Genomic DNA, 15,441 nt, shown 5'->3' on the forward strand with positions numbered 1-15,441 from the left:
TCTACATTTAAGACTCCAAAAGCTGTTTTGTTCTCCATTGTGCTTTTTCTGTGCCAAGAACTTTCCTTCCAAAGTTACCCAATGACTATGTAAATTGGAGATTAACTAATTTCACTTAAGCAGTTTTCATAAAATAAAATTTAAAACGTCACACTCATTTATTTCGTTCTCAGAAAGTGTAAGCCTCTCCAACCCCTTATCATCACCTCTCCAACCAAAGGACACTTCCATTTAATGACTCTCTTAATATAAAGATTAGCAGATATAAATATTAGCAAATTCTCTTTACCAAAGAAAAATGATTTAGGTTACAGGTTATCATTTTTACATCTACATTTTAAAAGTGATAAAAAACAGGGTGGAAGATCAGTTTCCCCTGTAAAGGCCATGTAATACCAGACTCTTAGCTGCCTCCCTTTTTGTAGCTTTGTTGTGGGTTTTCTGTTAATTTAGCTACCATGGCAAAATCAGAAGGCATGAGGTGAACACTTTGGGAAATTCATTAACAATAAAGCCTCATAATACAACTTTTGGAGTTTTTTGGGGTAGGAGATGCTGTTTTGTTGGGGGATGGTGGTGCTGTTTGGTTTTTGGTTTGTTGGCGGTTTTTTGTGTTTTGGTGGTGGTGGTTTTTAAGTTTTGCCTTGCAAGGCAGGAGATGAAGCCAAGAACATAAGTAAACAGAGAACTTCCTTATGCAATGATTAAGTAGAGAGGAAACAGCTTTCAGTGTTACAAACTTTGCAAAGAGTGCAAGTTATCCAAGACCTGGAATCTTTTCCATCCTAAGTTTGTCTTACTAGGATTAAGTGTTAATTCAGTTGAAGCAAGTACCTGGCATACACCAGTTTTATACTGTTAACTCATCCACACAGCTCACAAAATAGATGACCTCAAGACAACTGATAGGCTTGATACATGACAAGATAAATTTTTTAGAGGAAAGAATATAATGGAAGAAATATGTAGTACAAAAATAAGGTGGAGGAGGATGGGAAATAAGTGGTGATGTTTAAGATATAAACAATAATCTGTTCCTTGATGAAAAAGTGAATCCAGACAAGATGGAAGTCCTTTTTGCTATTTATGAACAAGACATTAAGTGACAGAGTAACTATTAAAGATATAGTTGCATCTATGTTCTTAAATCAGTGCAACATCTAACACTTTTTATAATCCTAAAGTTAAAGAAGTAGTCAGCAATGAGTAGGTTAAAGCATACATTTTTGTTTTCTGACAAAACAGAATCACTTTACATAGATCTAGCAACATTAAAACAGTAGGCTTAAGTTAAACTACAAGGAGATAATTTATTCTCATATGAAAGCAGTCCTTTGTAATTTGGGGTAAGGAAAATCTTGTGTGGTACTAGACAATGTATGAAAACAGAGGAATGATACTAGTTTCACCTCCCTCCCTCCGCTCTTCATCTATGTATTACAATCAAACTCAACTTGTACAGATGCAAAAACACTTTAGTGGACCATAACAACTAGCTTTTCTTGAAGTTTTACTTACTATTTTTTTCTTTTGAGATTTTAAATCTTCCAGCGCATCATCTAAAAGAAGGACATCATACATTAGTTTTCAAATATAAATAAGAGATAATTTCAGCACACTCTAAACATTGACTTCACCCTGTGAGATCAGGAAAAATTATGCATTGACCACTACCAGCCCTACAACATTAGTAAACTTTATGTAAAATAACTAAAGTTTTAATGTGAAAATAAATAATTTTAAATCCTGAAACTGCTTATAAATTATAGCCCACTGTTATCACTTTACAGTTATAACTATTAAAAAGTTTTATGTACCATTTCCTGATTAAGCAAACCAATTTTAGCCAGTGCCCTGCTTTAACCTACATTAAAACTTGTACAACAACGGACCAAATACACTTAATCTCATGAGTCAAACTGCAGGAAAAAAGTTTGAAGTCTAAGTATTAATATATCTATCTGAGTACCAGATTTACTGGCTTCAGTATTTCACATAAGCCTCTTAACAAATGCTAGCTTCAAATGCCAGGTCAATTCTGAGCTTCAAATCTCAATCTATTTCACCCTTTCAATACTTTCAGACTACAGCAAAACTCCCAGTTTTGTAAGAAAAGCTACCAGAAGGTCATTTGACTACTAAATGTTAAGACACTCTGTTAAAACTAGTAGGCACAGCACCTAACCTCTCTAAAAGGAAGGGAAAGAAGAAAGGTTAAATGCACATGGGATTTTCCTTTAAGTCAGTGCTTGCAGCTTGGCACTCATGGCACACTCACTGTAATAAAACATCACCTAATATAGAAGATATTCTCTTGATAAATCCGTTTTTCTACTACCTCCTTCGCAGCAAGAGTTTAACAAAAAACTTTACAACTTTTTCCCCTTCTCAGCTCTACTGGACACCAGCAGTTCACTTCCTGTAAGATATAGCTATTTTTAGCCATTTTTCAGTTTTTAAAAAAAAAAGAAAAAGCTTCATAGAACTACAAGAAACAAAAACAAAACCCAAACTAAATACATACTTTTTTGTATCTCTATTTACATATACTTAAGGATGCTACACACACTTTTTAAAGTTACTTTAGGTACACTACTGTTACTTGAAATTAAGGGAACATATAATTACTTTGAACTTTTCCAGAATGTAGAAACCCATTTTGATAGAATAAACTACTTTATTAAATGTAGAAAATACTAAAACTGGGCATGTACGTATTTGAAAGTTTATGCAATGAAAGGGTAACTACAACATTCCCTTATTAGTTAAGACAAACAGGACATGGAACAAGACCATATTTAGCACTGGGCTGGACCACAGAAAACAGACAATTCCAGGAATTGTGCATGTTCAAATTGACAAGGTACCTCCCTCCACCAAATTTTACATTTATATTAGAATACAACCTCTCATGTAGCCCCACACAGATTAACACCTTGAAATGCACTGCAATGCAGTATGGTATCATGCGGCCAAACAAACAGCACAATAAGGTCAGCTGTTAACAGTTACTCAAGAAACAGAAGCCGGTTTTGGTACAGAAATGCCTAGAACATCTTCAAGCATAGCCTCCCACAAATGCAATCAGTTTAAACTGTAGGTGTTTGCTTCTGATCACTTTACCTCCTGTGTTCAACAAGAACCTCATGAAACACCTGCCCCTTCAAACACAGCCAAATGGCAATTACTGCAAAGTACTCTCAAGAAACCAATATATCTCGTCTTAAACCTACAGATAAAAAAAATCATACTAGAGAAGTCAATACCTGCAAGATACCTCATTTATTTTCCCCACACTTTGGGACAGGTCAGCCTAAATCTTCCTCAACAGTTGTTTGCCTGACCAGTCTTAAAAACTGAAATTCCATAATCTCTCTACACCACCTTTCCTAGTGTTTCACTAGGAATTTTCCTCATTCAGAGCATGGTTCCCAAAGCTGGCATATGCCGGTTATCCAGCATAGAGCTTTACAGTATTAAATAATCATCTCCAGTGACTCAATGTGTTATATTAACTTATCCCAGAATAAAAGGCTAGCTTTGAGCCACTCAGTTGCCAGTTTGCTCTCTCAGCTACGTTTTCTCCTGCTTTATTGCTGTAACTATTGCACTGCACATTTGATTTCTCTTCTCCAAATACGGGACTTGTATCTTTGAGGTAAAACTCTTCATTTCTACCCCATCTCTGGAACAATGCAGAAATAATTCCTTTTGACATGTTTTAACGTCTACTAAAACCCTTTATATGCAGGTTCAACAAAAGCATTAGACTTGCTTGTATGCTAAAAACAGCAACAAAGACATTTAAGCAAACTAGAAAAACATACATACTTTTTTTTCTTATCCAGCCATGAAATGCAAATATATATTCGCCTTAGAAATGAATCACAGTACCACAGAATATATGGACAATTTTATTTCTACATAAAAATGTATGTCCTATGCTTGCATATCAAATGCAAACATTAAGTTTAAGAAAAATTCCAAAAGTGATGTTTAACTCATAAGCTGTCACAAATTAAATACATCATGTTGTTCTGCAAGTCATAAAACATAGTGCAACATTGAGGTTTTCCTGTATTATTGCTCACATCACCATGAGATATTGTTACAGGCTGGACTGCTTTGAAAGAAAGTCTCAAATGAATTCTAACTACTGCAGACAAGTGCCACAGATGCACTTTTAAAATTTGCATTAGAACGAATCTGCATGTTCTTTAACAACTTTTTATATATATTTGAACACCTGCATTATTTTTTTGTTACATGACTCCCAGTTTTCCTTAGCTCTCAAAACAGCACAAAAACACCTGCTTATCCCTTTTCCACTCAGGAAAACATAAGCATGCTTTGGAGAACTTGGGAGAGAAAAGCTATCTTTACAAATAAATTAAACACATCTGCTATAAACCTCTTCTCTTATACATAAAGATAACATATTAAGACTGCTGGAATACTTGCAAGATGCAAGTATTAAGGGAACTACTACTATTGTTTATATTTCCTTTCCTTCACTCCTTCTGCACAAGATTTTATTCCATTATACTCTGAAGCATGCAAAGACAGGAGAAAGTTACCACAATTCTGTAAGCAAAGTGAAAGATTAAGCAGTTTCCTTCCTGTTCTTTCAAGGACTGTGTGGTAGAAACAACAGTTTTGCTAATGTTACCCATTTCAGCATCAACCAAAAGGCTACTCTTCCTGAAAGCCAAATTAGCCAAAATATTTACATTTTCATAGCAAGCATCATTCCCAACTAGTTCCGTATTCTAGAAAAAGACAGAAAAAATACTTACTATTCCTTTCTGTCCTTTTGGAAAAGAAAAAAATGAGCAGTGTTCTTATAAACCAGATTCTTTAAAACAGAAAGAAGAATTATATTAATTCAAATGTATTACTGTAACCATTTCTGAAGTCATTTAGCAAATAGGTTAATGCAGAAGACTTACCAGATGAGATTTAACTTTGTAAATACAAAGAACAGAAATCTTCAAACAATATTTATATAGAAAACAAAACATTAAATTAGTTTCTTGTCAACAACATTAATCTAAATAAAATCCTCCTGTCTATTAAAATTTAACCAAGTATTACTATAGGTAGAAATACTAAGGAAGCAGCAGCAAGTAACATCATTGCTTGCTAAAATGTTCAGTGGGAACTTTTTAAAATCAAGGTATGTGCAGCTAGCTGAAAGTTACTTAGTCATCACTTATTTGATAAATTTACGATGCATGTTATCCAGAAAACCAAGCTTACCAGCTAAGGCCCAAAATTAAGACCTGGGAGATTTGTGGGAAGAATTCAATACCAGTGAAAACCATGAGATACAGCTATTGTGCAAATGCTCTCTCAAACAAAGTTAACTGACCTGATGCCTGGCGATTTTAGAGAGCTCTGAATCCACTCAGTTTCTGTAGGGTTTCAGTTGACTTAGCACAAACAATGAGGCAGTTTACCTGTGCTCAAGGATAGGGTTAAACTGATCTATGACATTTTACATTTGAAAGGTCTCTCTGCAATCATCAGGACTTCATTTGTTTTAAAGCTTAGAATTGCTTATAATTATAAGTTGACACTTTTCCTGGCAGTTATTCAGCCTAAGCCAAGTGGCAAATCTCATACTTATCCAAAACCCTCCTAGTGCCAAGCACTATATACTAAAGCTTAAAGTAGTAATGTTTCATTTAAGAAAAAAAGAATTTTAAAGGCTAGAAAGGTTCTCTGAATAACAGCTAGCATAAGAAAGCAGGCAAAAGGCTGTAAGATTTCAAATAGAGTTTCAACTTAATTCGTCAGAACATCTTTTGCATTTATATACTGGCTGCCCAGCTCATAACACTTGCAAGTATTAACTAATTCAGGTTGTGTTCTTAAGTTGGACAAGACAACTGGGATGTGAGAGTAAACTATCCAAGGTCAGCGAAACAGAGAAGGAAGTTTAACTCTATTCCACGTTCAAAGGTGTGCTGTAATAACTACTGTAAGAATGCAGATGGCTTTGCCCACTTACACAATGCAGGATGTGTCTCTTTATAAAGTATCAAAAGAAATAAATGTTTCACAGGGTTTGAATTGCTTTAAAGACTATGTTACACAGCAAAAGCATTATTTCTTTTTTTACTGTATGTTTAATAAAGAGTATTCTACCTAAAGCTGTGTTCTAAGCTAATAGATATATGGCTGGACTTCATGAAATAAAACACATTTCCTCTTTAAGAACTTTGAGGTGAAAGTTTAATAGCAGACCATTTCAGACCAATTTTACAAAATAAAAACATTTATCTGAAAATCAGAACATGCAAGATGAAATAGAATCTAATTCAAATGAAAATAATTTCAAGAAACATCCTTCTAACATGCTAATATATTTCTTCAACTTTTCAGACATTTCAATATACATTTAAAATTAATGATGCTATATATTCCTAGAACTTAACTCGCTCTACCAGCATCAGTAACTTGCTGAGACCCTGAGGGAATAACCCAAGACAGAAATAAGTTGGTGACTGACTGCAAGCTGGAAAATGCAGACATATTCCAGTTTGATTAGGGCTGAAAAATCTCTAGAGCTATTACTGGGGTGGCACCAGGCATTCAGCATGGAGTCACCTCTTGACCGAGAACAAAGACAAGCTGGCAGTTGCTTGCCATTCATATCTGCCAGAAAAAGCTGAAGGGGAATAGCTTAATAGAAAAACCAGATAAACAGTTGCAAGTCATAAGAGAACAACAGTCTAATTCTAAATGTTAGTAAGTCGATATCTAATTCAGACATTTATAGAAACCCAACATTAAAAAAAAAAACGAACAAGAATCAGAGGACAAACCAGAGAATAAAAATCCGATGTGAAATCTCACACCACAGCGCTACAAGCCACCACCTCCACACCACCTCCAGTAATAAAAGTTTTCATTTCTACACTACTCCTAACATACCTAAGTGAAGGGAGGCTGGTAATATTTCCTCTTCCACAAGCCTACCCTGTTTGCATGCACAAGCCTCACATATAACAACAAAGACTTTCAAATCCTTGTCCTTAAGAACAAAATCAATTCATATTGCTGCCAAAGATTAATTTGAGCTTTAATTTATGTATTAATCCTTTCCAGTCAAGACATTGCTGCCTGTGTATCTTCTCCACAGGATTCCCCAAGAGCAGCATATTAGTACATTAGGCATAACACAGTATGACATACAAAAGGCATCTTCAAGTATTTTTTTGGCACATTACGTTACGCTGACCCACACTAATTAAACTTGCAAAGCCTTAAATACTTACATTTGACTTTGCCTTTCAAGTCTAAAGCTAGGACAGACAAGTCATGTTTTCATACAAAGATGCTATACAAATATGGACAGTATTTATGATATTCATTTCAGCAAATTAGTAAATGCACTGTGCTCCCCGTTGGTAGGAAAGATGCTCAGTAGGCTACTTCTCCTTGATGGTCTGGGGGAAGGGAAGGCAGGGAAGCAGCTGTTTAGTGAGGTGGGAGCCCATTCTGTTACTTTTAGAAAAGTAGTTTTCTTAGAAAACAAAAGCCACTCATGAGGATGAGCAGCCAGTCAGCTCAGTGGAACAAAAAAAGCAGACAATACTTTCTCCTATTCACATCCAATGATGTTAGGATATTTTCTAGTTGAAGAAAACGGTCAATGATTTTCCAGAAAAACAGCTAATTATGTAAAACTAGTCCTCAACATATTTAGGCTGATGACCTTTCAAGTCACTTCTGTGTTAACAGTCACCTAATATGTAAAAGTAAGTTTCCCCATTAACTCTTGTATTTTTTTCCCCTATTTTATAAGCTGCATTTTACATACAGGCAACATACCTTGGGTCACTTTCATATACTAGTGGTACTTTTCTAAATAGCAGTAGAAATAAAACCCAAGATAATGCTCTTCTGCTTATATTACATTACCTTGCAGCTGTTCAGATACAGGTGTGTCTCTAGCCCTAGTGTAATTTTGATAAGCCAAGTAACTTTAGATGCTAACATCTTTTGATAGTAAGATTTAGTTCTACACTAAACCCAGACCCATGAGACATTTCCCTCAAAGTGTCTGCCTAACTATTTGGATTTATTTTAAAAGAAAAAATTCAGCAAGTTATGACAACTCAAGGATTGTCAAAAGAAAACCCAAACCCCTGCTGAGATGTATTTTCCACCTCCTTTTATCAAAAAGACAGCAGTTAGAAAAAAAAAAGGCATATTTACTTACATCAATGGAAATGCAAAAAATGGAAGCGTCATAATCAACCTTGCTGTCCATTCATCAGGAAGACACCACAAATATACAATTAAGCAGGTAATAAGGTAAAGAAGTGAAGAGTAGAGAAGCAGCCTTCCAACCCATAGTTTCTGTAGCCTCTGATTTTTTTCTCTAAATTCTTCTAATGTCTGTATTTCCTGTAAATAAATAGGGTTCAACCTTATTAGTAAAATTAGCTGGTGGTTTTAATAAGCTGCCTTTAAGTGTTTGCTAAAATTAGTCATATCAATTTGATACTTGATTAGAAAAGTCAAGCAGCTTTTTGATAAATGACAATATTTGCCCAAAGATAACTTTCATCACAAATACATCACACTATTAAGGTTATGATATGGGCCACTTGCACTGTATTAGCAGTAACACATCGCTATTAGGAAGAAATATTACAAATCGGCACTTTTTCATATTTGTAATGCATTTAGTATATTTGGGACAAGTGGAAAATGCTAGTAAATTCACTACTGACCATGCTTGGCATCCCAAAATTTTCATCAGGCACCTGCGGAATTTCAAATGCTTCTAATACTTTTCTACTAACATGGGAAATTGCTGAAACCTCTCCGTCACTTCACATGTTTTCATTTCAGCATTTTCCTCACATTAAGAGTGAAATCCTGAACATCTGAATGACGCTTTTGGCGTAGTAATAAGTGATCAAGCAATGCTGTTATGTTACCATTTTGACTGCATTTCAAGTGACAATGGGAGTACTCACACTTTCATTAAAAGGAAAACAAAAAATATCAACAGCATATTTCAAAATAGTTAATTTCCCCACAGAGTACAGACATCTGTCACAAATTCTGGCTAAAAACCACAATTGATTACTGAACCATCTATTCAGTTATTGTGCCCTAACCTTACTTACTACCACTACAGCTACAACTCTTACACTTAAAACCATACATTGAAGCTTTTCTAATGAGTCTGATGAATGGAACTTTGCATTAGTGACATTTTGCATTACATGGGAGTTTAACCATCGGTTATAATTAAATTGTGTAATCAAGCCACCTTCACATTCATTCCCATTTCAGGCTCTCTAAATAAATATTTAAACTGTAGTTTCTCACTATCTATTATATGGCATGGATTTTTTTAAATGACTAACAGTAAAGGGAAAAAAGGTAGCAGTCCATCTGAAACTCAGAATCTCTAGTACATCCAACTGGAATAATTATCAAAATAATTTAAAATTCCATGACAGTATTTTACCTAATGTGAAAGAAATACATGGCCAGCAAAAAGGATGCATATTTCTAAACAAAAAAACAAAACACCAAAAAGCAAATACATACCTTATCAATTTTTTCTAATACTTCTACAGTGGAAGGCTTTGCCTGCTTACAAGGGAAAGAACAACGTTGTTAATCTCACTAAAAAAAGTCAATATTTTGAGGATTACTGTACATTAACAGTTTTCTAACAATATATTAATCTCTTACAAATATGTCTTTTTATCTGTTTTATACAAAGGTAACAAGTTTTCCTACTTTAATAGCGTCAAATAGAATGGACTGTAATGAATCATTATTTTAAAGTTTGTATTACTATAAACTGAAGGCTCCTCTCCTACACCACAAAAGATGAAAACCTATAAGGTATGTGCAGCAATAATGGATTTGTGGGTGGGAAGTAAAACAAGGAGAAAATTGATGAGTGGAGGGAATAGGCAAAACAAAGAGAATATATACAGGAAGCCCTAACCTGAGAACTTAAGCGTTTTTTTAATTATTCATTCCACACAAAGACACATGCTCTAAATAAATTATAAGCAACTGCAAATAAGTGTTATCATCTCCAGTAAAATTCCCTTTAGGAGCAACTTGGAATCCACCTTCTAGGAATCTTTCCTAATTTCCGAGAAGTATAAAGCCACTATCTTCCCCCACCCTTCAGGCCACAAATTCAAAAACCATAGCCCACACTGCATCACCATGAAAGCGAGTTTCTTTCTATTACACAAAACTGACATTTCACCTAAACTTTTGCCTTTGAAGGAGTTTTGTATGGGAGGCTCTGAAATCAACTGACAACATGCGAAGGCAAACCTAGACTCGAACAACTCACACCTGCCAGTAGAGTAGTCAAAAACCTCACGCCTCTTCCTCATAATCTCAGTACACCATTCAATAATATACAAGCCAATAAAAACAGTTAGGAAGAAAGACTTGTATAGGTATAAGTAGCTACCAAAATATTTCTTAAAACAGACATAGAGTGATATTCTGAATGTATCCATTTTGACCTAAAAAAGCCACCAATCTTTCAAGTCACAGACACTGCTGTATCTATCCCAATGAAGCACCACAAAACTATACAGATTTACAGAACGAGTTAAAACTGTATTTTTTATAAGTTAACCAAACCAGTGCCAGGCCTGGTACTGCAAACGAAATGAAGGACAGCTGCCCAGTTTCACAGTTTAGGGATTTGGCAGGGAATATTTTTGGTCATTAGGTCTCACTACTGGACTTTTAAGTGACATATTAAATGGGAAAAGTTTAGCACTAACAGTCAACCAATAGGCATTAAGAAACATGTCCTGCGTACTCCCATCTTCTAGACTAAAGATTATTATATTGTTACACAATTTTACTTACCCTCCATCTTGAAATTAATCCACCCATCTTCTAATGTGGACAAATGTTGGCAGAGCTATCAATCTTCTACAAGAATTCACAGCTAGAAGTGAAGCATTAAGCACTTAGGAGCAATCTAACAGCATAGTCCAAGATTCATTAATTTGTTCCAATATCTAAAGGAATCAAAATATCGCATAAAGACATTGCCTAGTTATCTACCTATATGTTATTATAAAATCCAATCTTCTGTTTCATAGGCCATCTTGTAAGTCAGTTGATCAGCCTTGATGTGGCCAAAATTATTTTTACTTTGGAAATATTTAAGCAGAGGGGAAGTCCTCAAAAACAGAGGCACAAAATAACTGCTAAAAAAGCCACCAAAATCCTCCAGCAGAAAAACAATTTTAAATACTATTACTGAGCAGGATTATTTAAGAAACTGATTTCCAATTATTTCCTCTGCTGCTCATAAGCATAACTCTCAATGTTCCTTTCCAGCTGTCACTCCAGGCATCCAGCATTAACATCCTCCTATTCAAGAAAAAGTTCATCTCCAATAAATCTCCTTCCTTTTCATACTCTTATCAACAAGAACGTATTGTATAGCACTATTGTTCTTCCTTTGTATAATGTCAAATAATCAGTTTCAAAGAGATTTCACTTGCTCTAGGAAAGCACTACATTGGCAGGCCTCCCCTGCACACAACACACAGTGCAGTCACTGGCACATCAAATGGCCCTAAAGTAATTTCTAAGGTGCAAAAGTAGCTCACATCACCCTACACAAACCTGGAACCCATGAACAGCACTAATTTGAAGATCTGGGTCTAGGTTCCTGAAACAAAAGTGTAGCAACTTTCCATCAGCAGGTAGTTGGACTCAATTGACTTTGAACCTTAGGATGGCAGAATTTCTCTCCAGTCACTTAATTTACAAGTTTTTACCCAGTGAATGAAAAAGTGATCGGTTCATAGCAACCCCAGCAGTAAACTAATGCTCAGTCCCAACTAGGGCTCAAACCTTTTTAACTCTGGAATGAAACAGTAAGACTTATTAAAACAAAGCACTGATCCACTTAGGCAGAAATATAAGTGGTTATTATCTTGTTTATTAAGTTACCTTTGGCCAAAAATTGAAAGATAAAGAAACCTAATCTCAATCCAAATTTGTTTCCAAATTGTCTGAGGTTGTTAGAATGAATTAATATAATAGAGAATACATATTGCTCACTAGCACAAACACTACTGTAGTATGGTAACCTCTTCACCTTTTAAGAAAGCCGAGGACTTCATAACCCAGAACTATAGGCCCTATGATTTCAAAAACTAATCCTTAAAGATAAGGAAATCCGTATTTGAAATGCCGCCAAAATGAAGCTAGAACAGATGGACAAATTAGCTCTGCTGCTGCCAAATTACTAGCACAAAGGGGCGAGCTACAGAAAAAGCACAATTACCCCTTGGACTCTTGAGTAAATTCTCAAAATAATCACTACTACAGCCACTCACCTCAGTAAAACAGCAGTAACGTTTTTATTTTTCAAACACACAATCTAACACTAAGAATTTTATACAATTGTCACTTTACAGTTACAGGCAAGTTTTTGCATGACAGGTATTGCAGTAGATCTGAGCAGACACTTTCTTCACAAATATTTCTACAGAGACAGACAGTATCTTTATTGCAAAACAATACAACAGCTATGTCAAACAGCCAATCAAGAGGTTTGTAAACTTAGCACAAGGTTCCCAAATCTATAGTTTGCTTCCCTAGCATTGTCACTGCTGTTAGGAGCAACGGTGGCTCTCAGTTGTGGACACAGACAGACATGGAGATGCTCATGCGGCCTTTTTGTGTGCCATTTTCCTTCAGGCCACAGCCTGAGAACCTCTGCAGTAGAAGTGCTAGAGGATCTTTTGGGCATAGGTTATCCATGAGCCATTGGTGACACTGACCTTTGTCAATAACACATTCACAGTGCTATCTCTACACATGTTTTTTAAAATATCTGGCAAATACCTCGAAGAGAAACAGGTTTGACAAGTGTCACTGTGCGCATAATTTTACATGAACTATGATGCTGACAGGCTTTCAGTACGCTGCTCTGCAAGTCAGTAATATTACCAAAACCCTTCCCCAAAGAGGTATTAAGGAATTAGGGCCACTAGATTCACATTTACAGCTTAGTCACTGAATCCTTAGTTAGGAGACAGAGAAGTTTCTATGGAGTGCCTCAGATGTTTTCTTTCGTTCCCTCCGTTCTCTTTTTTGACATGACAACACATATTGTCTTCACCTGCTTCAAACTCTCCTCCTTCCTCCTCACCTGCCACTCCACATACCTCCCACTAATATCCTATTCTTCACAGTAAGAGTCCTCCTTCCTTCCCATGCTCTAACCATCAAATTATTGCACAGCACTTTTTCCTTCTGAAGACTGCCTTTCTTTAGCACAGAGCTGTCCTTTCCACTCACTGAGCACTGCTGCAATTGGACTTATTTCTATAAATATTATCACTGATTTAATACACAAATAAGATAGCTGCAACATTTCCTAGCCCTAGGCTTAAAATAGACAACAGAAGTGTTAAAACACACTTAATGTAGAAGTTTAAGAAAACACTATTACCAGTTTTATTACCTGACTCTTGAAAAAATACGAGTTTCCTGATAGCATCTCCTCTACCCCAAAAATATGCAATTTAATTAGTAAAAAGCATAGCAAAAGTGCCGCAGTAAAAGTACCAGAGCAGGAAAAGGCTCTCTTCTGAAAGAGGGATGAATCACACACAATTACAGAAGTCATCCACCAACCTATTCATCCAGATGGAGAAAATAGTTTGATGATCTCATTGCACTTTTATCAAGTAAGTCTCAAATTTCTTCAAGCTTGTTGTTGATGTTTTAAGATGAAAAGCTCTCCAAAAAAAAAAAAATCAAAGTCTCCAAAATAAATTTTAATAACTGACACGCTGATCAAGACTAAATAACATCAAGACAAGTCATATTAAAAGCAAAAAGGAAGTTAGAAACTTGAAATCAAGACTTTGCCTACAGACATATATACCTGAAGGGGGAACGCTCTTTAAAATGAGGTTTTTTGTAAACTTAGTGACTTCATTTTATGCAAATATTTTCAGATATTTACCATTACAAAGAACACAAGTTCTACCTTTCAGATTGAATCTCCAGTTGTGCTCACAAAGTTTCCACCCAAGATTCATATTCTCCCACAACTTATTGAGCTCAGAAACTTCCACAGTGGCCATAAAAAGCATCTCCAGCTATGAGAGCCGTGGACAAGGAAACAAGCAAAACAAAGCCAGGAGCATCACTCACCACCTACTGCTAGCCTGTCCTAGAACCTCTCAGTTAACAGAAGATACTGAATTTTCCTCAATTTAAACTTCATTTGCAGCTGTTCTGTTGGAAGCACCCTATGGCGGTCCTATGCTTTGTAAAGCCTAAACTGAAAAGGCAAATTAGTTCCCACACCGAGACTCCAAAGCGACAGAGCAAGGAGTGGGTGGGACAGGCACTTTTCTGAAGCCTGCGAGAGCGGCCGCCCGCGGCGCGGGGAGCGAGCCCTAGGGCCCGCGGCAGGGAGGGCAGCAGCAGAGGCCAACCTCGGCTCCCGCCGCCTGCCTCTCCGACCAGCCGCCCGGTCAGCGCCGGGAAAACCGCACGGCTCCGCCGCCCCCCCCCACCCCCGCTTCCGGGCAGGCGGGGAAGGCGCCCGCCGCCCCCTCCTCGCACCCGGTGGCTTCTTCTTCCGAGGGTGCGCGCGGCCCGCCGCCGCCCCGCTACCCCAGCAGCCGCCCGGCTGCCCGCGGCGAGGCGGGAGAGGGCGGGGGCACCGGCCGCCCGCCCTGCTCCGCTTCGGCCCCCGGGAACGTGGGGCCCGAGCCGGGTCACGGGCAGCGCCGGGCGCCCCTCTCCCGCCGCCCCGCCCACGGCGGAGCCAGTCCCCACCGCGGAGTCGATCAGGGCAGGGCCGGGCCGGGCCGGGCCGGGCCGCTCCTCCCCCCCCCAGCCCGTACCTGCCGCGGGCCGGGCCGCGCATCCCGCCGCCGCCGCCCGCCGAAGGAGGGGCGCGGCCACCGGGGCGGCGCTCCCATCAGGCCCCGCGCGGGCCCGACAGCCAATCGCGGCCTCGCTGCCGCGGGGTGCGCTGGGAGGCGGGGGGCGGGGCGGTGGTGCGGGGCGGAGGGCGGCAGGGGGCAGGGCGGGCCGGGGCGGGCCCGGGTCGTGGGGCAGTTCCCAGCCCCGCCTCGGGGCACGGCGCGTCCGGGCGGCGGCACGGTGCCCCGGGGGGCGGTGCCGAGCCAAGTCGAAGCGGGCGGGTGTCGGAGGCGGTCACCGCCCTCCCGCCGCCATCGCCGGCGGGGCTGGGGAGGCCGAGCCCGTCCTCCTGCGGCGCGCTCTGATACTTATTTACAGAAGAAAGAGTGTTTTAACACTAAAACCTGGGAAGCTGAGGGTCAAACTGTCGTGTGAAGGTTTGCAGCAGCCTCCTGACGCTCTCATGTCCAGGCTCTGCCAATGAAGCGGGTGCTGACAGGCGCTGTGCTGGAT

General features: G+C 38.5%; 1 protein-coding gene across 10 annotated transcripts in view; it reads right to left on the reverse strand.

Moving 5' to 3' along the window:
* Nucleotides 1–15,033, reverse strand: part of LNPK (lunapark, ER junction formation factor) — a 54,921-nt gene extending 39,888 nt beyond the window's left edge. For 3 of the 10 annotated variants that reach the window (XR_012044278.1, XR_012044279.1, XR_012044277.1), the window contains exons 1-5: nucleotides 14,907–14,996; nucleotides 9,580–9,624; nucleotides 8,231–8,418; nucleotides 4,797–4,855; nucleotides 1,519–1,559 (exon numbers count right to left, since the gene is read on the reverse strand). Coding sequence is in view for 7 of the 10 variants with exons in the window: in XM_072874108.1 (XP_072730209.1) it covers nucleotides 1,519–1,559; nucleotides 4,797–4,855; nucleotides 8,231–8,418; nucleotides 9,580–9,624; nucleotides 14,907–14,984 (411 nt within the window). In the remaining 3 variants the exon portion in view is untranslated. Of the gene's footprint in view, nucleotides 1–1,518; nucleotides 1,560–4,796; nucleotides 4,856–8,230; nucleotides 8,419–9,579; nucleotides 9,625–10,884; nucleotides 10,967–14,906 lie in introns of all 10 variants that reach the window. The other 7 variants (XM_072874113.1, XM_072874115.1, XM_072874112.1 and 4 more) reach the window with 5 other exon arrangements.
* Nucleotides 15,034–15,441: the final 408 nt, after the last annotated feature.

This window comes from Ciconia boyciana, chromosome 10 (genome assembly GCF_034638445.1).
Source record: "Ciconia boyciana chromosome 10, ASM3463844v1, whole genome shotgun sequence".
Classification (NCBI taxonomy): domain Eukaryota; kingdom Metazoa; phylum Chordata; class Aves; order Ciconiiformes; family Ciconiidae; genus Ciconia; species Ciconia boyciana.